The sequence below is a fragment of the Myxocyprinus asiaticus genome, chromosome 45 (genome assembly GCF_019703515.2).
Source record: "Myxocyprinus asiaticus isolate MX2 ecotype Aquarium Trade chromosome 45, UBuf_Myxa_2, whole genome shotgun sequence".
Classification (NCBI taxonomy): domain Eukaryota; kingdom Metazoa; phylum Chordata; class Actinopteri; order Cypriniformes; family Catostomidae; genus Myxocyprinus; species Myxocyprinus asiaticus.
Window position 1 is genome coordinate 19,012,070 of NC_059388.1, and position 27,204 is coordinate 19,039,273.

A 27,204-nucleotide genomic window follows, 5' to 3' on the forward strand; every position below is an offset into this window, starting at 1 on the left:
TGGAAACTCAATATCAGAATGGGTTTGTGAAATTGCTCTGTTCTTTTGTATGTAAGAAATCAACTTAGTGTACAGTAGGTGTACAGGTCTCCAGTGAGTGTATAGCGACCTTTATATTTTTGGAGGGGGATCCCTCGCAAGATGATCGTCACATATGGGAGCCCTTGGCATCAAAAAGTTTGAAAACCCTTTGGGCTAAAAGATCACCAAGAATCTGGTTAAAATCACAGCAAAAAATAATTTTCTTAATCAGTATTTTTGGCTTGTTTTCCAGTAAAAAATATCAAAACATCTTTGAAACTCTATACATTTACTTTAGTTCTTTTTTATTTTATTACCCCATTGACAAATTATTATAATATATTTTTTTTCCCCTTATTTTAAGCATAAACATCTCTAAATTTGATTTAAATACTATTCTTAAAACAAAAATTTACCAATGGGGTAAGAAAGATAAACTTATTTCAAGATGTATTCTCTGAAATCAAGCCTAAGTATCTTAAGCATTTTTGCCTCTCAAGTAAAGTTATGTTGTTTTAAGAAAGTTTCGATATTTTTACTGGGAAAACAAGACAAAAATACTGATTAAGAGAATGTTTCTTTGCAGTGTGAATTTAAGAAATGTGAGAAAGATTATATAAAGTGCTCTAGTGGAGAAGAGAGTGGGAGGACCGAAGGACAAGTGTGTAACTCTGAAAAGTGTTAGAGAAAAAGCTGGAGGCTGAGAAAGTGAGGGAGGTGGAGGAAAGAGACATAGAAAGGAAAAATGTAAAGGTCTAAAGGTGCACTGTGTTTTCTGATAGTTTTCTAATGTGGTTTTAGAACTGAATAGAGAACACACAAACATTCACAGTACAGTGCATTATCTTCATAAGGGGTTAATTTTATATTTCTCTGTCTTCATTCTTTCATCAAGGCTGATAAACCTCTCTGTCGGAAGCAAAACAAGTTAAGATCAAGCTATGAACCTGAATACCAATCAGTCATAGGCAGTGGTTTTAAATATTCATTAAAACATTCAAAAATGGTATTAGTGTTCCTGCTATTTTACAGACTTAGCAGTTTCCAGCAACAGTGTTAACAGTAATGTTCATAAAACAGAACGCTCATGATGTAATGACTCTTCCAACACTCTTGACAAACACTGTTAATGGGTCGCAGCTGCACTGTGAATGGCAGATCTGGCAACGTTTTTTCCCAAATGTTTTGACAACTGTGTTGTGTTCAGATCATAGTACTGAGTATAATTTGCTGGTTTGTGATGGTTGCAGATATCGATGAGTGTGCGGAAGGGAAACACTACTGCAGGGAGAACACAATGTGTATGAACACACCCGGCTCCTTCATGTGTGTGTGTCACACCGGATATGTTCGTATTGACGATTATTCCTGCACAGGTGAGTACAGCGCTCATTCAAATTTTCTTTTTGAGGGGGTTTCACCTCTTTTCAATACACTGCATGAATGGAATCAAAATTTTATGATCATGAAATTCCTTTCTTACAATATCTTGTCCACATAATTTCAGATGTCCTAGATTTATATATATATATATATATATATCATATATATATATATATATAAATCTAGGACATCTGAAATGATGTGGACAAGATATTATAACTTTGCTGGCTAAAATGCATAATCTTTGTGTAATAAAATACTGAATACATCTTATATATATATATAAAAGATGTATTCAGTATTTTATTACACAAAGATTATGCATTTTAGCCAGCAAGGTTATCAAGATATTGTGTAAGATTAATTTAATAAAAAACTGTGTTTGGATATTGGACACTCATAAAGTAAGGAGTTTAGAGTAAAACAGAGGAAGAGATTAAAAAGTTAGAGAAAGTGAGAGAAAAAGAAAAATAGCATAGGCTATGTTAGTACAAATGGTAGTCTCTCCTGATCTTTAACTAAAGCAAAGCAATTAAATCTTTTCAGGAGTGCAGCAAATGTACCCAAAGCAAAACACAGGGGAGCAGCTATGCAATAACAGAGCCTGAGTTCTTCTGTGACCTATTTTAAGGCTGAATTAATTACTGTATAAGGAAGAGACCAACAAGGTTTCAGTCTCACAAACAGAAAAGCAAACACCAAATGCAAAACACCTGAGAAAAACCACACCTGGGCTGCAAGGTGCTGCCATCACTTTGTCAAAAATTGTATCACCAAACAAAATTCAGCATTTAATTTGAACACGTAGTGCAAATGCAGTGTTCTTTTGTGATCACTTCTGATGGTCTCAGAAAGCCATTTGTGCTTAAGACCACTCAGCTGTACTGTTATTATTTATTGTTATTATTTTTCAAGTAGTCTGCATCAGGCCTCTCTAGCAGTGGTTCTGAGTAGGTAATGACCTCTGTTCATCTGAGTGCTGTGTGTTGTTGTTGATTTGTAATGAAATGGGTCAGATTGAAAGCATAAGTACTCTATGGAATAAGGGTTCTGTAACCTCATTGCTTACTTTTCATTGTTTTCTTTGAGCAAATAGCGTGCTGATATGGATATAGACATTGGTTGATTGGAAAATTAATTCAGCAGCCTTGTTTCTGCTGTTAATTGCAACAAGTAATCTTATTAAAAACACCTTTGATCTAATTAGAACTTATTTGAGTTCAGATTTTGTTTGTTGTTGAAATTCTAAAGGTGAGATAAGTCTATTTAATTACAGTGTCATGGCAGATTCCCCAAAACAGCAATCGAAGCTCAGTCAAGTCAAAGATTTCTCAGAGGCACAAAGTTCTGATTCCAAAAATAGACTTTTATTACAGAGTAACAAAGCCATCCATGGTCCATCGTCCATGGAGCACCTAAAATTACACTTCATGAATATTTTATACATTTTCTGTTCTCCTTATCTCTTTGAATGATGGCCTTCATCCAATAAAATCATCTTATGCCTCCCTAGCTTTGTCATCACCGTCTCCCTTCTAGCAGGTCATCCTAACCTAACTTTGCTTCAATGTTGGCAAAAGCATGACTATTTAATTTTATATGCATAAAACACACTGTAATCACTTCATATGGTTACATATTTTATATTGACTAACTATCATTACTTTCTGCATTAATTTGATTAGTATATTAAATGATTTCCCTTATTACAGTCATTGGTTACACAAAACATTCCTGTAAGATGGAGAAATGTATGTCCACTCACACACATATGTTTCATTTCATTTCTAGCACTAATTAACACACATATATCATCTGCCTTTTTTGGACACCAGGCAGTTCCTGACTCTGTTCTTATAAAAACATTAAATCATCCTTTTAGTATCAACACTCACACATTTCCTTCAAGGTCATTCACAGAAAGATTCATACAGAGAGATACAGAGAGAGGCTGTAATTCTCCATAGAGAAGTTAAGTTGTATTTTTCCATTGATTTGCACTTTGATTATTAAACTGAGTAAATGATAATTAAATCAATAAATGAATGATTCAATATCTAACATATTGAATAACATTCATAATGCAGTTATTCATAGTACATTGATTACACATTGTCATTTTTAGATCATTGCATATTGCATACATATTAATTCAATTATCAAAAATGGATTAACTGAATGATTAAATAAAAATATTCCATAACAGCTGTGCACTGCTGTTCTGTTGCCCTTTACAGTCATTTGATAAAATCATTACTTCCTGCAATTATCAAATTAACTTGATGTAGTTAGTGTTTGGTCACCACCTTTCTCTTCTCTCTTGATGAAATCTATGTAAGGGGCTATTCAAATTTATATTTATTTTTTTTAAAGCACATCCGTCCATGCTATTTTTACATTGTTTTTCTGTGTAAACATTAACTAGACAGGTTTTTTGACCGCTGCGGCACGTCTCGCTGTATTTTCAGCATGTTGTATAGGAACGCCACAATTTTTAGACACTGTGTCAGTTAAAAAGAATGTCAACTTTTAAATATGCATCACGAGACACCTACATTCTGAGTCTAGTGATTGGCTAACATCGTGCAGCCCCTTGAATACAGCCATATTTGAAACTCAATCGGAAGAGAATGAACAAGCTACACAATATTATAAAACTACATTTCAGGGTTACACATAGCGCACATCCAACACATTGCATCTGAATATATTAAACTGTTCACTCAAGCAGCACGATAAACTATCAAACAGTCATGACATTTGAAACATTCATGAATGGAATTGGTTACTTATGGTTTTGCAGTCAAGTCCAATAGTTTTTTATTAACTGCCCCATCTTTCTTTTGCAAAGCTTGAATCATATTGTGACTGGTTCACAAGCAATCCATGCTGATATGAGTTAAAAGCTGAAGTGGAATGGACCAGAACAGACACGTTTTAAAAAAAAGTCATGCTTGTACCACTCTTAAAACACAGTGCACATCACCGGAAACACATTAAAATTATCAAAGATGTCTATCTAGTGCATTTTTACATAGACCAACTTTTAAAAATAGCGCAGATGAGAGCAAAATCACGCCCAAGACGTGTTTATACTCAAAATAGCAAGACAGAGAATGTTATAAGTTATAACTTAACATTGCATCTTTAAAAGCAGTGCGAGATGCATGATAACGGTCAAAGCGGTTAGTTTAGTGCATGTTTATGTAGAAAAACATTTAGGAAGGTGTCCTGTGTAAGTCCCCTTTGGTGTATGAATCTCCCATGACAGATGAGACCCATCTCTTCTCACCTCTTCACCTGTCTGACTGAGTGCCAGTGGGTGGGGCCAAGGGTGTGACATTGTAAAAGTGGGTATTGATTTCTTGCTGTAGAGACAGTCTTTTGCTGACGTATTGGTCCTTGTGATGTCACAAAATCCACAATTCCCAAACAAGCCGTTTTTGCAGCTTGGTTAATGCTCTTTTTCTATTGAGGAATAACGTCATGGTTACTTGTGTAACCTCTGTTCCCTGATGGAGGGAACAAGATGTTGTGTCAATGTAGTGACACTAGGGGTCACTCTTGGGAGCCCGAGACACCTCTGGTCTTTGATAAAAGGCCAATGAAAATTGGCAAGTGGTATTTGCATGCCACTCCCCCGGACATACGGGTATAAAAGGAGCTGGTATGCAACCACTCATTCAGGTTTTATGCTGAGGATCCAAGACAAGGTCTGGCCATTTCAGCGGGTAGTTCAGCATTGTGGCAGGAGGGACACAACGTCTCGTTCCCTCCATCAGGGAACGGAGGTTATGCAAGTAACCATGACGTTCCCTATCTGTCTAGTGGTCCCTATAGGAAATGCCACAACTGACTGAACTGTGTTACGTGAACTGGCGGTGTGTTGTGGGCAGACCACTGTGTGCCTCATAGCCAGCACACCAGGTCAACATGTAACCTCCCCCAACCTAGTTATGAGTGTCGAACGGCCCTTTGGGGACAAGTCGACTACCCAAAAGATAGAGACAGGCTAACCCAGTCATGGCCTCTTTTCCCCTTCTTTTTTTCCACTCCCTAAAAAAGAAGGGAGATTATCCGACTGGGCCGCCAGGTCTAGTCGGGGGGTGTCCCTCCCAAGGGGAAGACACCACAGAGACCACACCTCACCCAAAGAGAGGGGGGAATATTTAAGTGGAAAAATACATCACATGGTCTTTCCGACCATGTGGAGAGTCTTCAAGGTAGATCCTACTCAACGGGGGAGGAGTTACTACAAACATGGAGACTGGGGCAGAGGGGCTCTGCCCAAAGAAGACGCAGTTTGCCAACAGGGAAACAAATTAGCGGAAGATATATATTGCATGGGGTTAGCCTTACAGGGAACCGCCACATGTGGAGCACCTACCCCAGAACAGGACTCTTAGTTAGCACATGTACTGGGCCGGCAGTGAGTCTCTCCGAAAACTCGACTGCCACAGGGCTCGGAGGAACCAGGGAATATAGTTTGTGAACACTACTGGGAATTAATAGCACCTATTAATTCCCAGCACCTCAAAAGGAGATGGAAGGTGCTATGTGCAAGCGATACACCCGGCCGGCTATCCCGGGCTTATCTGCTTGTAATGCGTGCCACTACCTGGGACGAAACCGGTTCCACCTGGAAGTTGTAGAACCTTGCAAAGGTGTTGGGTGTTGCCCAGCCTGCTGCTCTGCAAATGTCTGTTAGAGGCATCCCTGACCAGGGCCCAGGAGGCTGCTACACCCCTGGTAGAATGGGCTCGTAGCCTTACTGGGGGCAGCATGTCCTGGGTGTGATATGCCATAGCTATGGCATCAATGAGCCAGTAGGCAATCCTCTTCTTGGAGACAGTGCTTCCTTTCCGCTGTGCACCAAAGCAGACAAAGAGCTGCTCAGAGATTCTAAAGCTCTGCGTGCGATCCAAATAGATGCATAAAGCGTGCACCGGACACAGCAACAATAGGGCTGGGTCTGCCTCCTCCTGGGGCAGCGCTCGCAGGTTTACCACCTGATCCCTAAAAGGGCTCGTGGGAACCTTGGGCATATAGCCTGGTCGGGGTCTCAGGATCATGTGAGAGTAGCCTGGACCGAACTCCAGGCATGTTTCGCTGACAGAGAACGCTTGCAGGTCTCCTACCCTCTTGATGGAAGTGAGCGCAGTCAGGAGGGCTGTCTTCAAGGAAAGTGCCTTAAGCTCAGCTGACTGCAAAGACTCAAAGGGGGCTCTCTGTAGACCCTGAAGAACTACAGAGAAGTCCCATGAGGGAACGAGGCGCAGTCTGGGGGGATTCAGCCTCCTGGCACCTCTTAGGAACCTGATGATCAGGTCATGCTTCCCTAAGGACTTACCGTCGACTGCGTCGTGGTGTGCTGATATGGCGGCAACGTACACCATCAGGGCGGAAGGGGACAGCCTCCCTTCCAACCTCTCCTGCAGGAAGGAAAGCACTGATCCAACTGCGCATCTCTGGGGGTCTTCCCATCGGGAAGAACACCACTTAGCGAACAGACGCCACCTAAAGGCATACAGGCGGCTCGTAGAGGGGGCCCTAGCATGAGTGATTGTGTCTACCTACCGCATAGGTCTTCCGCGTCCTGTCCAGGGGCCAGACATGGAGATTCCAGAGGTCTGGTCACGGGTGCCAGATGGTGCCCTGTCCATGAGAGAGAAGGTCCTTCCTCAGGGGAATTCGCCGGGGGGGCTGTCGCGAAGAGCATGAGGTCCAAGAACCATGTCTGGGTGGGCCAGTAGTGTGGTACCAGGACGACCTACTCCTCGTCCTCCCTGACCTTGCACAGGGTCTGTGCAAGTAGGCTCACTGGGGGAAACGCATATTTGCACATGCCAGGGGGCCTGCTGTGTGCCAGCACTTTTATGCTGAGGGGGGCCTCGGTCAGGGCGTACCAGAGCGGGCAGTGGGGAGGATTCTTGGGAGGCGAACAGGTGCACCTGTGCCTGTCCAAATCGACTCCAAATCAGCTGGACCACCTGAGGGTGGAGTCTCCACTCTCCCCTGAGTGTAACCTGTCATGACAGCACGTCCGCTGTAGTGTTGAGGTTGCCCGGGATGTGAGTGGCTCGCAACGACTTGAAGTGCTGCTGACTCCAGAGGAGGAGATGGCGGGCGAGTTGTGACATACATCGAGAGCGCAGACCACCTTGGCGGTTGACATATGCTACCGTTGCCATGTTGTCTGTCTGAACTAACACGTGCTTGCCCTGGATCAACGGCCGAAACCTCCGCAGGGCGAGCAAAATTGCCAACAACTCGAGGCAGCTGATGTGCCAATGCAGTCGCGGGCCCATCCACAAGCCGGCGGCTGTGTGCCTGTTGCAAACAGCACCCCAGCTCGTATTGGAGGCATCCGTCATGACCACGATGCGCCTGGAGACCAGTTCTAGGGGGACACCTGCCCGTAGAAACGAGAGGTCGGTCCAAGGGCTGAAAAGACGGTGACAGACCGGCGTGATGACCACGCGATGTTTCCCACAGTGCCATGCCCATCTCGGGACTGGAGTCTGAAGCCAGTGCTGAAGCGGTCTCATATGCATCAACCCGAGCGGGGTGGCCACCGCTGAGGATGCCATATGCCCCAGAAGCCTCTGTAAAATTTTCAGTGGAATCGCTGTTTTTTGTTTGAATACCTTCAAACAGGCCAACACCGACTGGCGAGCTCGTTTGTGAGGCGCGCTTTCAAAGAGACTGAGTTCAACTCCAAACCGAGAAAAGAGATGCTCTGAACCGGGAGGAGCTTGCTCTTTTCCCAGTTGATCCGAAGCACTAGTCGGCTAAGATTAGCCAGTCATCGAGATAGTTCAGAATGCGAATGCCCACCTCCCTTAGCGGGGCAAGGGCTGCCTCTGCAACCTTTGTGAAGATGCGAGGAGACAGGGACAGGCCGAAAGGGAGGACTTTGTACTGATATGCTTGACCCTCGAATGCAAACTGCAGGAAGGGTCTGTGTCGAGGAAGGATCGAGACGTGGAAGTACGCGTCCTTCGGGTCTACCGCCGTGAATCAATCTTGATGCCGGATGCTCGCCAGAATGCGTTTTTGCATCAGAATCTTGAATGGGAATCTGTGTAAAGCCCGGTTCAGTACTCGCAGGTCCAAGATTGGCCGCAACCCACCGCCTTTTTCCGGTACGATGAAGTAGGGGCTGTAAAACCCCTTCTTCAGCTCGGGAGGAGGGACAGGTTCTTTCGCACCCTTCCGTAGGAGGGTAGCGATCTCCGCACGCAAGGTAGCAGCGTTTTTCATCCTTCACCAAGGTGAAGTGGATACCGCTGAACCTGGGCGCACGCATGGCTAACTGAATCACGTAGCCGAGTCGGATGGTCCGGACCAGCCATCGCAATGGATTGGAAAGCCCAAGCCATGCGTCCAAGTTCCGTGCAAGGGTGACCAAAGGGACAATGTCGTCAGACGTACCAGCAGGTGGGGCCTCGCGGTGGGGCGGAGCTCGAGGTTCCACACCACGTCGTGGCCGTGCTGAGTCTAGGGACATCGAAGCACTTACCTGGCTCCTTGTGACCACCCCAGAACAGCCTGGGACGGGGGAGGAAGAGGCCTGTCCTCGTGACCCGTGGAGACTGTCACATCGGGGTGGATTTGTGCCACAGCTGGGCGCAAAATTGAGTGGTGGACGGTGGTCATGATTACGGCCGTGCACACCAGATACGTGACCCAGGGAACAAGGAAACCACTCTTGCTGAACTCTTGAGTACTTCAGCCACTTCGGCATGCAGCACAATTAAATGCAAAGGTAACAAATAGATTCTCCTCCCGGCCTTCGACCGGGGGATGGAGAGGTCTGCTTACCAGCTCCAGAGCAGCAGGTTTCGTCATCCCTGGGTTGCCCGTCTCACGGGTGCTTTGAAGCCTTTCATGGGTTCTTGGCGGCTGCGAGACGGGTGGCGTCTGCTTCCTGCGGTGGGCTCCACACTGGGGCCGGGCCGAAGGGGCGGGCTGCGGCAGAGCTGGTGCAGTCACCGCAGGGAGACACCCTTGGCGACGAGCAGACAGGGTGCGGGATCTTGAGCCGCACCGGGGCAGGATATGCTGGATAGCCTCCATCTACTGCTCCACCGTCGATAACTGCTGGGCAAAGTCCTTGATGGTGTCGCCGAATAGGCCAGCCTGGGAGATGGGGGCAGCAAGGAACCGTGTCCTGTCGGCCTCACCCATCTCGACCAGGTTGAGCCAAAGGTGGTGCTCCTGGACCACTAATGTGGACATCGTCTGCCCAAGAGACCGCACCGTGACCTTCATCGCTCGGAGAGTGAGGTCGGTCGCCGAGCGCAGTTCCTGCATCAATCCCAGGGCGGAACCAGGCCTTCGACGGGGGCTTTGGGCACCCACGCCAGGACGCGTCTTTAAAAAGACATTCCGTGTGTGCCGCTCTTTTAGAGAAATATACTCTTTTAGAGAAATATACTCTTATTTCTGCCGAAGCGCCCAGGGGCATTCTCTGCAGTGCACCAGTGCAGAGGAGGGAGAAGCCACTGAAATGCGCCGTCAGATCCAGCAGAGGTGAATGAACAGTCGTGGGAATTCAGCCCAGTGAGCATGACCGTTCGGCTCCGAAGAGAAAATCTGAATGAGTGGTTGCATACCAGCTCCTTTTATACCCGTATGTCTGGGGGAGTGGCATGCAATTACCACTCTCCAATTTTCATTGGCCTTTGATCAAAGACCAGAGGTGTCTCGGGCTCCCAAGAGTGACCCCTAGTGTCACTACATCGACACAACGTCGAGTGAGTGACAGATAGGGAACTTTTGAGTTCTCAAACTTACAGTTTGAGTTATGTTTTTATTGTAGAATGACCTTATATATATAACTGTTAACTGTTGATGACATTTAAGTGTCTTTTGTGTCTAGTATAGCTTTTTTAGTGTAAGAACACCTTCGGTCTGAAATAACTCATACTGTTGTTGATTGGTTGAAGGCTGTGTAGCTGTTGATGATTGGCTGAAATCTGTGTATATGTTTCAGTAATTACCGGGAGCGTCTCAGTGAGGCTGGCTTTCAGATTGCAAACACCAGCAAAACATTATTATTTTCAATTATTCATGTGTGCAGTCACACACAGAGATATTGCATATTTTGCCTGTGGGATTATTATGAGATAATCTGCAGGCTGCACATCTGTTGAAATTGGAATTCATTTGAAGTAGTTTTTTTTTAGTTTTTTTATTATTAACAGGAATAGACATTACCTGATATAAATGAGAAAGATTTTAATCAGTTCATCTTATTGTAATTTAAAACATGCAAAGTTCTTAAAATTACTACATTTATAGTAATTACTCTCCACAGGTCCCATATCTGTTCAATAAAGCTCTGTCTTACCTTCATGTTTGGCTCAATGATATTTATTAATTACATCCTTTACTCCACAATAAACAAACTTAAAATAAAAAAACAAAGTTTTTGTTGTTGTCAGAATTCAAAAGGGTGAGATGGAGTTAACAAGGCACATACTAAGGTTTCTCTTTTGTCTTTCTCTCTGTCTTTCTCACACAATACTTCATCAGTTCCTCTTGAGCAATCAGCAGATGTTTAGCTAAAAGGATGCTAGTCTGCAATTATCTCTTTTATGTGCTGTTATGTGCTGGACAGAGATGTTCATGTAATTGTTTCTTGTGCTCAGAAGTCTGAAAGATTTTACCTCTGTTTAGTTCACCCAAAAATGAAAATTATGTCATTTACTCACCCTCTTGTCGTTCCAAACCTGTATGACTTTCTTCTGTGGAATGCAAGAGAAGTATAGAAGAATGTCCATGCTGCTCTCTTCCATGTAATTAAAATGGATGTGGACCAGGGACTGTCAAGCTCCAAAAAAGACAAAAACCACCATACAAGCATCATGATAATAATCCATGTGACTCATGCACTGTATTCCAAATCTTCACAACATATGATAGCTTTTTGTGAGAACCGACTGAAATTGAAATTGTTATACTACATTCACTTTCATTGTAAGGAAATGACCAGCTTGGACATTCCACTGTAGCACAAGTTACATCTCTTCCTAAAGCAGGCATCGATCATGAAATCAACTCAGTGCCTATTTGAATTTAAGCTGCTTTGGCATGTTGAATGCTTGATAAGTGACATCTTTGAAAAGAACAAATGTGATTTTCTTCTGTTGTTTTTTCAAAAGAAGCAAAGAGTTCAAACTGATTATCCAAGCTTCGTCAGTGAAGGATCTTCGATTTGTCTGATGATGCATCCTGAGATGTTCAAAAGCATCCAGCCAATCAGCACCCATTCATCAAAGTGCATTTTAATGAGATGATTTAATTACATTTTGAATGAGATTTTAATGAGACACAAGCGATTTAAAGTGTGTTTTCATCTGAGTGTGTGTAAAGATTTATGACTTAAGTTGATTAGGCAGTTTTGGTTCACTGGAGGATGAGTTTGAGAAAATGGAAACTGTTATGTACTGGAGAAAAAGACACCAGACACATGTAATCATTGGGATCTGGAGTGAGAGAAGAGAAGATGACGCAGAGAAGGAAATAGAGTGAAAAAGGAAGTGATAGAAGGATGTTTCACAGTATATGCTATATGCACTTTTGTGACCCAGGGGTTGATTTTTATTAAAGGAATAGTTCGACCAAAAATTATAATTCTCTCATCATTCACTCACCCTTATGCCATCTCAAACTTGTATGACTTTCTTTCTTCTACGGAACACAAAAAAAAAAAAATAGTTTTTGAAAGGGATATGAGGTGTTTTTATCCATATTGTAAGATCCAATATTACAAGTTCCAAAAAAGAACTTAAAAGCAGCATTAAGGTAATCAGTTCAACTCCTTTGAAGTAATACGATTGGTTTTGGTGTGAAACAGACCAAAATGTAACATATTTTTACTTTAAATCTTAACATCTGCAGTCTCCTTGGCAGGATCATGATTTGAAGCGCAATCAGACTTCCTTGCACTTGACACAATGTATGTATTACCTTTAATACACTTTAAAGCTTTTTGGAGCTTGAAAGTGTTGGATCCCATTGACTTGCATTGTATGGACAAAAACACCGCATATCGCCATCAAAATATCTTTGTTTGTGTTCCATATAAGAAAGAAAGTCATACGAGTTTGAGACGGCATAAAGGTTAGTAAATGATGAGAGAATTATCATTTTTGGGTGAACCATTCTTTTAAAAATAACAGATTTTCTTTTTGTTATATGAAGGTCTTAGAAACTTTTTACTAAGTTTTTTCTGCATTTCAAATAAAATGCAAGCTATAAAATTAGCCTTTGCAAGACAAAGGAGTTGGCCATTTTAGTAAAAAAATTTTTTAATATCATTACCACCACTTTCATCTCCACCAATGTTCCCTATCTGTCACTCACTCGACGTTGTGTCGATGTAGTGACACTAGGGGTCACTCTTGGGAGCCCGAGACACCTCTGGTCTTTGATAAAAGGCCAATGAAAATTGGCGAGTGGTATTTGCATGCCACTTCCCCGGACATACGGGTATAAAAGGAGCTGGTATGCAACCACTCATTCAGATTTTCTCTTCGGAGCCGAACGGTCATGCTCATTGAGCTGAATCCTACTGTTCATTCATCTCTGCTGGATCTGACGGCGCATTTCAGCGGCTTCTCCCTCCTCTGCACCGGTGCACTGCAGAGAATGCCCCTGGGCGCTTCGGCAGAAATAAGAGTATATATCTCTAAAAGAGCGGACACACGGAATGTCTTTTTAAAGATGCGTCATTGTAAAGATGCCTTTCCGATTGTGTGTTATTCCTGGTTGCGGTCGTTATCTCTCAACTTCGGATGGTCATGATCGCTGTCTTTCGTATCTGGGCGCGACCCACACGGAGGCAGCATTTGTGGATGGTTCATGTTCTCATTGCAAGAACATGACCATGGCAACGTTGCGGTCGCAGCTTGCTTTCGTAAGAAAAGCAAGTCTCATGGCGAGTCTGGCTTCTTGTTCGGAGCCCGCGAAGATGATGAGCTCTCGAGCGCAGCATCGGAGAGTGGACTTGTCCAGTTGGACGCAGAAGCCTCAGCTGGGCTTCCCCCTTTGGGGACGATTGCCCAGTCACAGGCCAATGCCGAAATGATGGACATGCTTTCCCGGGCGGCCGCGAGCGTCGGGTTAGAGAGGAACCCTCCACTTCCCCTGAACCCTTGGTCAGGGCGTACCAGAGCGGGCAGTGGGGAGGATTCACAGGTGCACCTGTGCCTGTCTGAATTGACTCCAAATCAGCTGGACCACCTGAGGGTGGAGCTTCCACACTCCCCTGAGGGTAACCTGTCGTGACAGCGCATCCGCTGTAGTGTTGAGGTTGCCTGGGATGTGAATGGCTCGCAGCGACTTGAAGTGCTGCTGACTCCAGAGGAGGAGCGAGTTGTGACATACAATGAGAGCGCTGACTGCCTTGGTGGTTGACATATGCTACCATTGCCGTGTTGTCTGTCCAAACTAGTATGTGCTTGCCCTAGATCAACGGCCAGAACCTCCACAGGGTGAGCAGAATTGCCAGCAACTCGAAGCAATTGATGTGCCAACGCAGCCGCGGGCCCGTCCATAAGTCGGCAGCTGCGTGCCCGTTGCAAAAAGAACCCCAGCCCATTTTGGAGGCATCCGTCATGTTCTAGGGGAATACCTGCCTGTAGAAACAAGAGGTCGGTCCAAGGGCTGAAAAGATGGTGACAGACCGGCGTGATGACCACGTGATGTGTCCCGTGGCGCCATGCCCATCTCGGGACTCGAGTCTGAAGCCAGTGCTGAAGCAGTCTCATATGCATCAACCCGAGCAGGGTGGCCACCGCTGAGGATGCCATATGCCCCAGGAGCCTCTGAAAAAGTTTCAGTGGAACCGCTGTTTTCTGTTTGAACACCGTCAAACAGACCAACACCGACAGGGTGTGCTTGCTCGTGAGGCACGCTGTCAAAGAGACCGAGTCCAACTCCAAACCGAGAAAAGAGATGCTCTGAACCGGGAGGAGCTTGCTCTTTTCCCGGTTGACCCAAAGCCCTAGTCGGCTGAGGTGTGAGAGCACCAAATCCCTGTGTGCGTACAACATGCCCCGAGAGTGAGCTAAGATTAGCCAGTCATTGAGATAGTTGAGAATGCGAATGCCCACCTCCCTTAGCGGGGCAAGTGCTGCCTCTGCGACCTTCATGAAGATGCGAGGAGACAGGGACAGGCCGAAAGGGAGGACCTTGTACTGATATGCCTGACCCTCAAATGCAAACCGCAGGAAGGGTCTGTGTCGAGGAATGATTGAGACGTGGAAGTACGCATCCTTCAGGTCTACCGCCGTGAACCAATCTTGATGCCGGACGCTCGCCAGAATGCGTTTTGGCGTCCACATCTTGAACGAGAGTCTGTGTAAAGCATACTGGCCGCAACCCACCCTATTTTCAGTACGATGAAGTAGGGGCTGTAAAACCCCTTCTTCATCTCGGCTGGAGGTACAGGTTCTATCACTCCCTTCCATAGGAGGGTAGCGATCTCCACGCAAGGTAGCAGCGTTTTTGTCCTTCACCAAGGTGAAGTGGACACCGCTGAACCTGGGCGGACACCCGGCGAAATGAATCGCATAGATGAGTCGGACGGTCCGGACCAGCCATCATGACGGATTGGAAAGCACAAGCCATGCGTCCAAGTTCCGTGCAAGGGGGACCAAAGGGACAACGTTGTCAGACGTACCAGCAGGTGGGGCCTCGCGGCGGGGCAGAGCTCGAGGTGCCACACCTTGTCCTGTCTGCTTCCTGCGGTGGGCTCCACACTGGGGCCGGGCCGAAGGGGTGGGCTGTGGCGGAGCCGGTGCAGTCACCGCGGCGACGAGTAGACAGGGTGCGGGATATTGAGCCGTGCTGGGGCAGGATATGCCGGATAGCCTCCGTCTACTGCTCCACCGTCGAGAACTGCTGGGCAAAGTCCTTGAAGGTGTCACCGAATAGGCCAGCCTGGGAGATGGGGGCAGCAAGGAATTTTGTCCTGTCGGCCTCACCCATCTCGACCAGGTTGAGCCAAAGGTGGCGCTCCTGGTCCACCCGAAAGACTGCGCCGTGACCTCCGTCACTTGGAGAGCGAGGTCGGTCACCGAGCGCAATTCCTGCATCAATCCCGGGGCAGAACTACCCTCGTGCAGTTCCTTTAGTGCCTTGGCGGACTTGCAGGAGAGCCATGGTGTGCAGGGCGGAGGCAGCTTGTCCTGCGGCACTGTAGGCCTACAGGCCTTGGACGGGGGTATAGGTGCACCGCGAGCGCCTTTATCCACCGGGGGATTGCCGAATAGCCCTTGGCCTCCCCACCATCGAGGGTAGTGAGGGCAGGGAAGCTGAAAAGATCGGGACCAGGCAGTAAAAAGTGCCTCCCACGACCTTGTCAGCTCTTCATGCACTTCCGGGAAGAAAGGAACGGGGGCGGGGCGTGGCTTTGAGCGGCGCCACGAGCCAGGAACCAATCATCGAGGGAAAAGCTATCATCCCCGAAGGGAGGAGCCCAGCTGAGGCTTCCGTGTCCGACTGGACTAGCCCGCTCTCCGATGCTGCGCTCGAGAGCTCATCACTTTCGCGGGCTCCGAATAAGAGGTCGAACTCGCCGTGAGATGAGCCGGCGGACTCATCCAGAAGCCCGATCGGGGCAGAGGAGCGTGCTGGGGAATGGGAGTTCCCCGGTGGGATATCCGGCGGAGGCAGTCCCATTGGGGTCCCCAAATCGCCCCCAGTGCTAGCCGCGCTGGCCTCATACCCGTGGGTAAAAGGGGAGCCTCTGGGGTGGCTTGCTTTCTTATGATGGCAAGCCACGACCGCATCGTTGCCATGGACATGTCCTCGCAATGAGAACATGACCATCCACGAATGCTGTCTCCGCGTGAGCAGTGCCTAGACACGAAAGATAGTGATCGTGACAGTCAGAAGGTGAGAGATAACGAGCGCAACCAGGAATAACACACAATCGGAAAGGAATCTTTAAAAAGACGCGTCTTTAAAAAGATGTTCCGTGTGTGCCGCTCTTTTAGAGAAATATACTCTTTTAGAGAAATATACTCTTATTTCTGCCGAAGCGCCCAGGGGCATTCTCTGCATTGCACCATTGCAGGGGGGGGAGAAGCCGCTGAAATGCGCCGTCAGATCCAGCAGAGGTGATTGAACAGTCGTGGGAATTCAGCTCAGTGAGCATGACCGTTCGGCTCCGAAGAGAAAATCTGAATGAGTGGTTGCATACCAGCTCCTTTTATTCCCGTATGTCCGGGGGAGTGGCATGCAAATACCACTCGCCAATTTTCATTGGCCTTTTATCATAGACTAGAGGTGTCTAGGGCTCCCAAGAGTGACCCTAGTGTCACTACATCGACACAACGTCGAGTGAGTGACAGATAGGGAACTATTAGTATTTGCAGTTTAAATTCTCCTGTGATGTATGTAGCATAAATGCACTATTGTTAGTAGACAAATTGTATAAACTAGTGAAAAAAGGTTTTTCTTTTTCTGAAAATCCACAGGGCCAAAACTGCCCATGGTTAGAGGCACACCCAGAAGCTATGAGTGTGTGAGTAAAAGAGAGAACTCATATTTTCTATTTTTCACCTGGTGGTATAGCTGACAGATCTCCCATGAACAGCCCACAAATCTGAGAGAAAGTGAATGAATATTGTATGTGTTAGAGTAAGAGAGGAGGAGACAAAAGCTTTGTTAATATGGCTAATTAGGAGGATAATTGGTGTCACTTTAGCTGTCACAGGCAGATGAGCCAATACTCTGAGCAGATGAGAGCTCTTCAGATGATCAGACCACACTTACACATCCACTGTGAACAATCTGTCTCAGTCAAACAACCCTCTTGGCAGGACAGTAATATCACTGATTGAGGTAAACAGAGCTGGCATCAGGGGAGTTAATGGTGATGGATATAGGACTAAATTGTTTATTGGTCTAAATTTCATATTCCTTTGGGTCTTTGCACTTTTCATCTTTTCATAAACAGCTTTAGGACAGAGAAGCTAAACAAAAAATAAATGTTTTTTCTCTGTTATCAATCAGTTGTTATTACAGATCTCTCTCTTTCTCTCTCTCTCTCTCTCTCTCTCTCTCTCTCTCTCTCTCTCTCTCTCTCTCTCTCTCTCTCTCTTTCTGTTGATAGCTCAGTATAATAGATTTATGAGGATCACTTGCGTTCTGTGTAAGATTCTTTCAGCCGCTTTGGGAACATTTTCCCCCAAAGAGAAATAGGTTTTGCAAGAGAGGACCTTTCATTGACTTAATTTCACTGACATTTCAGACAGATTGAGTGAAGCCTTTTTTATAGCATCAGGTCACCTGGAGGCCATTATAGGACTGAAACATTGTGATATGACTTCATAATCACATTGACTGCAGGATGAGATTTTTTTTTTAGTATATTATTATATAGATATTTTAAATGCAGCTCTCTGTTCTTTTTAAAATCTGACTTTTTTAATGATTCATTTGAATTGATTCACAGAGTTTTTGTAAATCACTTGATGGTAAGGGACAACTTTGTTTGGTAGTAAGACTACGGCATGTTAGAATCATAAACAATTCAACATTTAACACAAATCTATTCCCACTTTCACTAGCATTTCCACTTTAGCACGGTTCAGTACAGCACGATTACAAACTGTTCCCAGCCCGGATTTCTTTACCGTGCTCAACCGTGCTGGTGGAATGGCTTTAGTACGTGGTGACTCACGATTGTCAATTTGCCAATGCTAAGGTAACTCATTTGTTTCTATGGAGCTGGCAAATTTAGCTATAGTGAGGCTAATAAAATGTAATACATTTTTTTATATATATATATGTTTGGTGTATCTTTATTATTTTATGATGATGGTTTAACTAGTAGTGGCACTGTGGCTCAGTTGGTAGAACTGTCACCTCACAGCAAGGAGGGTCCCCTTTCTGTGTGGAGTTTGCATGTTTTCCCTGTGTTTGTGTTCATTTCCTCTGGGTGCTCTGGTTTTCCCCACAGTCCAAAAACCTGCAGATTAAGTTAATAGGAAATTCTAAATTGCCCATAGGTGAGAGTGGGAGTGTGAATGTGTATGTTTGTGTGTTAGCCCAGGGTGTTTCCCTGCCTTCAGCCTGAAACAGCTGGGATAGGCTCCAGCACTACCTGTGACCATACGTAGGACCAGTGGCTTTAGAAGATGGATGGTTTAACTAGTAAAAGTAGTACATTATTTTTCTACATGCCTTTTTCATCAGGGAGGTAGATTACGCTAGCTAGCTCATTAAAACTCATATAATATATGATTATATTACTCATATAATATTTGCCAATAAATGTCCTTTTTACCTAGTCTAAGAACTTTTAACTCAAACCCCTTAGCAAATGATGGTAAACCTCTCACCTTCCTTTAGCAGAGTAAAAACCAGGGGAAAAAGCACTCCAAAAAAAACTTGAATATGCGATCATCCTTCAAAGTGCACTCACTCCAATGTTTACCTCTCATGCTGTTGCCAACTGACGTATTTGTTACGTATATTCAACAACCACAGTGGAAAAAGAAAACATAGCTGGTCAAACTGGCCCGGATCTGCATAGAATGGCACGCCTTTAAAACGAGAACCATTTGGCCAATGGTGGAAAATCATCTATAGTGAAAAACATCAGTATTTAATTAAATCATTATTTCACTATTTATTAAAAATCTTGTAAAATGCGTGGGGACATCTGGAAACATTTTTGAGTGGTGACTCGAATGAAACAAATTGTCTAAACCAAGTGATTTACTCAAATGAAAATGGTACACTTTGCAACCAGTTGTAATCTTCTAGAACAACATTACCCCACATAATAAACTTTGGGTGTTTCAGCCCTTTGAATCTTTGCCTCCCAGAGAGAGAGAGAGTAAAAGTGCAAAAACTCTTTGACAGCATCTCAAATATGCAGACAACCTTCTGCAAAAACTGTGGCATATTTGTTCTGTACAATAGTGTCAGTTAATCCCTAAGCATCATGCTCATATACATCTGACACCAACCCTTTTCAACGCTTTTATTTCTTATCTCTGTCTCTCTCTCTCTCTCTTTCTCTCTCTCTCTCTCTCTCTCTCTCTCTCTCTCACACACACTCTCTCTTTCCCTCCTTCTGCCTGCTTTTCATCTTTGAGACAGGGCTTTATTTCCTCAGAGAAGAAACAGCAGAAAGGAGGATAGAAAGTGCCGAACATGCGAAAAGTTTGTGGAAAGTGTGCAAAACACACAGACACACAATGACTCACACTCCTCTTTTGTTTTCAGAGCACGATGTATGTGCGCGTGGATTGAATACCTGCGATGAGAATGCTCTTTGCTTCAATACGGTTGGTGGACACAGCTGCACCTGTAAACCAGGATTTTTGGGTAACGGCACTGTCTGCAAAGGTAAGTGCAAACACCCGCATTAAGCACTAAACTGTACACAAGCTTTGACTAAGGCCATGTCCACACTAATATGTTTTTGGTTGAACGCATTGATTGGTGTTTACACCTCTCATCCACAATGGAATGGTATTTTCCTTCACTGGATTTTTTCCATAATTCTTGATTATTTCCCTTGATATTGTAATTGTGATGGATTTTGATTAATAGAATTTATTTGATTAATAGAATTGCTTTATTCTTTATGTAGGCTACACATCCAAAACAAGCTGAGAACTGTGTTCCTGAATTACTTTATTTTTGTTTTATATATCAGTAAATTAAAACGGTGCCTAAACAGTTGACTTCACATTGGCACATTGCTGAAAAAAAAACCCTGATATTAATAAAAAATAGAAAATATTGACACCACGAAATTCTGTAATTGACTCTTTTCACGATTTTTTAATTGAGACAGCTGTAATTTTTGATATATGTAATTGTTCATAATAAATGTTTTGTCCATTTTAAATGTCATTTTTATTAAGTAGATCTTTAAGAATTACTGGAGCTAAAACTAAAAAGGTCCCACTAAACTTATCCTCTTCTTAGCCAATTTCTCTGTATGTTTCCTACTTTTAAAATGCAATAACTTAAAATATATTTTGATGCACATTGCATACAGGTGACAGTTTTACCTCATCGGTTTGCCAAGTGTTTAAGTTTGTTAAATGTTAGTAGGTTTGGTAAAATGTTAAAATGGATGCTTATAGGAATTTTTTTTTTTTTTTTTTTTGCTGGATTGGCTGATGTTTGCAAGATTCATAGTGTGGTGTTTTAATAAAAGAGTTTTGCAAGAATTGCATGCGGTCGGGCTTGTGTCTGAAAGTTAACAAATTCATCAAGCACAACTGTATACTCTGCTTTGTTTGTGGAATTATGTCTCTAAGGTATTGTGTTATTACATCGGGATGGAGGGAAAACTCTGTCCAAAAAAGTAAACAAACATGTTTCCTTTCATTTTCTTTGGGATTGTCTGCAGAATGGAATGCTGTGCCATAATATAAATACAATTTCACTCTGTTCCAGAATAAATTACAATATGCACCAGCCAGACTTTATGCCAGTTGTCAAATGTTTGGCTTTCGAGACCATGTCTGAATTATAGAGCAGAATTACAGCTCTGAATAATTTTGTTAGTGACCTTAGTTACCACGCTTGAACAAGTCAAGTAAAAACATTTGTGGCCTCGGAAGGCCACTTGAAAATAAATAAGCAAAACTCTAGTGTGCGTCTGTACTAATGTGGTTTAGTCTTGCTGAAATATGTGTTTACCCTTGTGTCTTTTGTTTTGGCAGCGCTCTGTGAGGGTCAGTGTCTCAATGGTGGTTCTTGCATTTCTCCAGATACCTGTGTCTGTCAGCAGGGCTTTACTGGAAAGAGATGTGAGACAGGTAAGATGCAATTAGGGAAACAGAAGGTCATTTCCTGTAAGCTTTCCATTAGGGTGCAAAAAATATAGTGCATTGAAGTCTACAACATGTCCACACACTGTGCATTTGCCCCTCAAGTGTTTTCATATTATACTGCTTGGACTGAGTTGATGAAAATATTGTACTGTGCCATGGAGGGGAGGTGACTTGTTTTTTTTTATGGTTTTTGAGCTGGTAAAATACCTTTCTCAGATGCATTCCAAGAAGGTGAACATGCCCAAAGATCCAGAGATGGGGGACTCGTGGGCAAATTTAAGGACTTGTGACTTGCTTAATTAAATGCAGAAAATGGCTTGACTTTGACTTGAGGACCAGTGACTCGAGACTCGACTTGGACTTGAAGTGGATGACTCAGCAATGACTTAACACTTAATGTTATGTGCTTTTATGACTAGTAATAAAATCCTATATTACGACAATGATGAATTGATACAAAAAATGTAGCCAAGGAACCACTCAACCAGGGGTTGCATTAACTGAAAATTCTCATTCATTTACAGATTTTTTTAAAACATTGACAGATAATTCCAAATGCCACCTGTCATTTTGACAGATTAAAAAGAAACAAGAGAGCTATATAAACCTAGTGCATCTTTTTTTGTATTTTAACAATCTTTACGTGGCTTTGCTCTCTCTCTCTCTCTCTCTCTCTCTCTCTCTCTCTCTCTCTCTCTCTCTCTCTCTCTCTATAACTCGTGTGCATGATAATAAAGTGCAAAAAAGTATAAGAAAAATAATAAAGCGCAAAGAAATTGGCTCGCCAGTTCTCCCAACTATTATACTTAAAGGTTTAGTTGACCCAAAATATTCTCTCATCATATACTCACCCTCATGACATCCCAGATGTGTATGACTTTTTCTTCTGCAGAACACAAACGAAGATTTTTAGAAGAATATTTCAACTCTGTAGGTCCATTCAATGCAAGTGAATGGTGATCAGGCCTTTGAAGCTCAAAAAGCAGATAAAGTCAGCATAAACATAATCCATCAGACTCCAGTGGTTTAATCCATGTCTTCTGAAATTATCCAGTTGGTTTTGGGTGAGAATAGACCACAATGTAACTCCTTGACAGCAATCTCCTTGGCGATCATGATTTCAAGCTTGATTACACTTCCTATAGCACCATTTAGCGCTCTAAGCATGTGTCAAGCACTAGGAAGTGTAAGCGAGCTTGAAGTCATGATCGTGCCTAGAAACTGCAATGGCAAGATGTACTGTACAGTAATAAAGGAGGTATATTTTGGTCTGTTAAGTCTGTTAAGAAAGTCGCACATATCATAGATGGCATGAGGGTGAGTAAATGATGAGAGAATTTTCATTTTTGGGTGAACCATCCCTTTAATTTAATCTAAGCACAAGTGCAACCTTTCAAGCAAAATTCTCAAACAGGTTCACACAGGTGTCCAAGGAGAGTAACCATGTATAATTCATCACATTATTTATGGACATTTGACCACTTTAACCACTAGAAAGTGTCATAATTTTGAATAGTATTAATATACAGTAAACCTATTATTTCATAATTATAAAACCCGACAGACTTTTCGTTAAATGTTTTACTTTAAAAGTGTGCTTCTGAAATCTTTCTTTAAAATAAATGCCACTTGGTTTGATATTTTGTATCTATATACAGTAGTGTGTATATTGTGGCATAAGTGTCAAAACACTATTTGGGACAACTATATATGTTTTGCAACACACTTACCTCCATATAAATGGATTTGATTTTGTGGCTTCGCACAGCATTTCACCTTCAGTGCTAACAGAAAAGATAGACATGAAGCTCTTTATAGGCATGGGTATCAGTGTGTGTGTGTAGGAGAGGGAGAGACCTCATAACCTTTTGCACAACATTAACCAGCAGGCCATCTGCCAATGGATTTTACAAACCAGTCCAGCACCCCCTCACTTCTATGTGTGAGTGACAGAAGCATGATGAAGGGAGAGCGAAAAAGAGGAGTGAAGCTAGAGCAAATGAGGAGGTTTGGGGACTATTGGAGGCAGCTGGTGGAGAGATAGAGAGGAAAGAGAGTGAGGTGTGGTTTTCCTGACTCACCGTTCTAAGAGGAAACACTGGCTGACACACAAATTCACATATATATACACATACACATCACTGCTGTGTGTGTTTGCGATGAGAGTTAACACGGAAAAGAGTTTGTCCCTATGTGTACTGTGCTACATGTTAACATGAAATACTTTTGGGAAGTTGACATGTCCAGTCACAGCACATAAAATGGATACTTTTACTTATAGATTATACATTTTAACCTAAAATCTCATGATGAAAATGATCCGCTGACATTGGATCCCTTGTATTTGTGTAACTGGCATATGAAGAGGCCTTTTTGTCTCTGTGTTGTGGCATGTGTTTTGCATTTACATGTGTGAGAGAGATAGATTGTATGTGTTTTATTCATTGTTTTGTAAGTTCTGCTGTCTGTAATCCTCACAGTCTCTCTCTCATGTTTTCTTTTTTTTCTCTGAGGGGGAATGTAATGTTACCAAAAAAGCACAGAGGGGATAAATATTGCACAAACAAACATGAAAGAAAAAGACTGTTCTCTGTCCCTGTGAAACCTCTTTTCCCTGCACTAAAGGAATTTCATTATTAAACTCTCTGTCTTTCAAAGTAAGCCTCTCTCTCTCTCTCTCTTTCTCTCTCTCTATGCCAGCTTGAGGTCTGCACATATGGCCAACTTTGTTAATACTCCCTACCAGTTCAGTATACAAAGCAATCCATTAGTTCAGGGGATATTATACTCCCAGTTAAATAGAACAATTATTTGACAAGAGCTTTGCGTTTTTATTGTTACTCTGCGCTTTAATGAGAGTAATCGACTGAACCACAGAGACAGAGGATTATCTTCTCTATCAAATATCCTGGCATAGAGATACTTTCACAATATAAATGCAGCAAGGAAAGCATTCTTTTTTTGTCTCTCCCTCTCTTTTTGTCTTGCTTTGAAAAGGAAGCTGTAGGGAGACTTCATTCCCTTTCATATTTTAGCTCTTACTTCTTAGAAGATTGGCACCATGTATTATCCATCGGATTGGTTCAGATACTTCATACATGCTCTGTTCATAAAGAGAACCCAATTATACTGGGTCCTTGGGGGTTAAAAGCCTCAGGCTCGGGGGTCCTTTCTCTTAAACATGATGTTTCTGCAGGCTACTTGTTAATTCTTTATGTGATGGGTGTGTAGCGAAATCATGCTCTTGAGGACAGAAAAAGTAACTTCACATCGCAAAAGTAGGTGCAATGCATGGATTTAACCAGTAGATATTGGGGCATTTCTTCCCTGATAAAAGAGAGAAGAGCATTCCTCTGTAGGCACAACTATTTTAGTCCACACTCGCTGTTCTGTAATGTATTGTGAACCCTGATCCCCTCTGGTTCTTTGATTATGTTCAGGTTGGACGTGTCCCCCACAATGTCTACGATGGTTGCATCTTTTGTGCAACCTCCCAGACAAAAGTTGTACCTTAACTTTGCATTTGAACCAATATTGGAGTCTTATTTATTAATTTTTATTCATAATATAAAGCTAGAATGAAATCCTACCCCAATGAAATTTCAATAAGAATATCTTCAGATCTTTAGTAGTGAAACATTGTTAACACAAAATGGTTCTATCCTCTCATACAACTCCTCTCTGTTTATTTAAGCACTCTGATTATATCTGCTTCATTGGGTTTATGTATTCCAAGGCGATTCTTATCATGTTTAATGAGGTGGAGCTAATTAGTGTTTAGTTGTTGAATGTCTACACTTACTGTGTAATACAGACTTCTGTTTTATCCTGATTAAGACTCAAAAGCACTGTCAAAACAGAAACATTCATTCCTTTTAGACTGGGTTCGGTTAATAAGACTTAATCTGTTTCTCTAAATTGGCACTCTTATAGAATGTAACAGTTACTGCTACTTTTTTTATCGGCCTTGGTTCCGGAAATATTTTTTCCATTGATTTCTCCATATTAATTTTAAAATATTCTACAGTAAATATTTCTAAGCCATCAACTTAAACAAGCCTCCTCAGAGATGAATCACAACATTACAAACTTTGATTTGAAGCAAAAAAGTATATGAAAATATTTTAAAAATGGTACAAGACCGTGTACTTTTATATTCTTCTAATGTGTACGTTCTGTTATAAGATGATGAACTACATATCCCATGAAGCATTGCAAATAAAACTTTTGTATTATTATTATTACATTTGATTACTATTAACTGTAAAACTATTGACCTGGTCATTAATTATAAGTGGAAAAACAATACATGTCAAGTTTATTGAAAAATATTCAGAAAAATAAGTAGAGTGAGAGTGTAGGAAAGTGTAAGTGTACAGTGACTTCTCTGATTGGTGGATCTTCCTAAAGGATTATGGGTAGTGTATTTCTTCACTGGGAATTCTATCTTGCAGAAGTTGATGCTTCTACAGAAGCATATTTCATTGCTTAACAACCTCATGCAAGGTCTGTCTTGAAAGGTTTATTCTTTATCTTAAAAAATCTTTTGACTTAGGACCAGGCTTTCATGCACACACACATAAACACATTCAAAGACCCTTTTTTGCATCTAAGGCCATGCAACTGTGCTGAGTTTCCCAGCGGGTGTGAATCTGTTCATTAGCGTGAGGGTGGAGGGATGGGGAGGGGAAGGATGAATTGAAGAAAAAGAGCAAGAGTGGGGAAGATGAAGGAAATAGGGGTGGGAACAGCCGAGATGTTAAGGGACTGAATGGATTGATGACTTACCATTTGAAGAATTGTCCCTGATGAAATAGACTAGAAAATTCCACTGTGGACCCATAACTATTTTAGTCGGCACCCACGGGATTGGATTATCTGCTATACTTGGCACTTTCACTCAAAAAGTGATTGTTCTGTTCTGTATAGTGCACCTTGATCCTCACTAATTCTTTGATTATGTTCAGAATGGACCTTGTCCCCAATGATAACAAGTTTGTGAGGTATTAAATATGTTGCATCCTGAAATGTGAACTTCAGTTTTGACCTGAAATCTCTGATTGGTGAAATCCATTATGCACTGCAAGTGACACAACCAAGTCCCTCTCCCTACACTTTCAAACTGGTTATATTTGTATAAATCTGAATATTTTGCAATATACTTAAAATGTATTGATTCCATTCTTATAATAAACAACTTTAAATCAAAAGTTGTATTTTTTCCATCGTTTTTTAATTTAACTACGTCATTCACAATGCTCCATGGGTTTGTAGTTCATTCCCTCATTAAAGACGGTAAGTATACGCCTTGTACCTTTGCCTTTTTGTCTGATTTTCAATACTGTTTTACTTCAACTCAAAGTTTGTAATGTTGTGATTTTCCTCGAAGCTGATTGGTTTGGTCCATGGCTTAGAACGTTTTAATGAAGAATTTTATGAAATCCCTATGGAGAAAATGAATGGGAAAAATACTTCTGGAACCCAGACAGCTGAAAAAGTGGCCATACACTGACACTCAATATTTAGAGTAGTGGTTGATTGATGTGGGTTTTTCAATTGGGGTTTTCTTAAATTATTATATTTGTGTCCCTCAATCCTGAAAATGAGGTAACATACTTGGCTTGCACCCAGTAAAAGGTGAAGTGTGTAATTTCTGCACCAATAACAGCACCCAATGTATTTGCAAAAATAATGTTTGAAATAATTGTTTTCAAACAGCTTTCACAAACAATCTCCCTGTATTCCATTGGTCGGACAAACAGACATGATGCATGCGAATATCCATACTTCCCTTCTAAATAGGATGTCAAAAGAGTATTTCAGTGGAGTAGTATGTCCCGAATCCTCGGTATTCATAAAACAGTAAACAAGAAATACTCGGATGACCTACTATTTCAGGCATGATTCTGAGGTGCGGATCGACTGGACAATTTACAATCCCATAATCCCTCAGGAGCTGAGGAGACATCACATTCAA

The 27,204-nt window shown here is 42.7% G+C and overlaps 1 protein-coding gene across 2 annotated transcripts in view; it reads left to right on the forward strand.

Moving 5' to 3' along the window:
- The window catches only part of LOC127435003 (protein kinase C-binding protein NELL2-like), a 71,351-nt gene that overhangs the window by 34,394 nt on the left and 9,753 nt on the right, over positions 1-27,204 (forward strand). For both annotated transcript variants that reach the window (XM_051688097.1, XM_051688098.1), the window contains exons 13-15: positions 1,272-1,397; positions 19,660-19,782; positions 21,117-21,212. In XM_051688097.1, the coding sequence (XP_051544057.1) occupies positions 1,272-1,397; positions 19,660-19,782; positions 21,117-21,212 (345 nt within the window). The remainder of the gene's footprint in view (positions 1-1,271; positions 1,398-19,659; positions 19,783-21,116; positions 21,213-27,204) is intronic.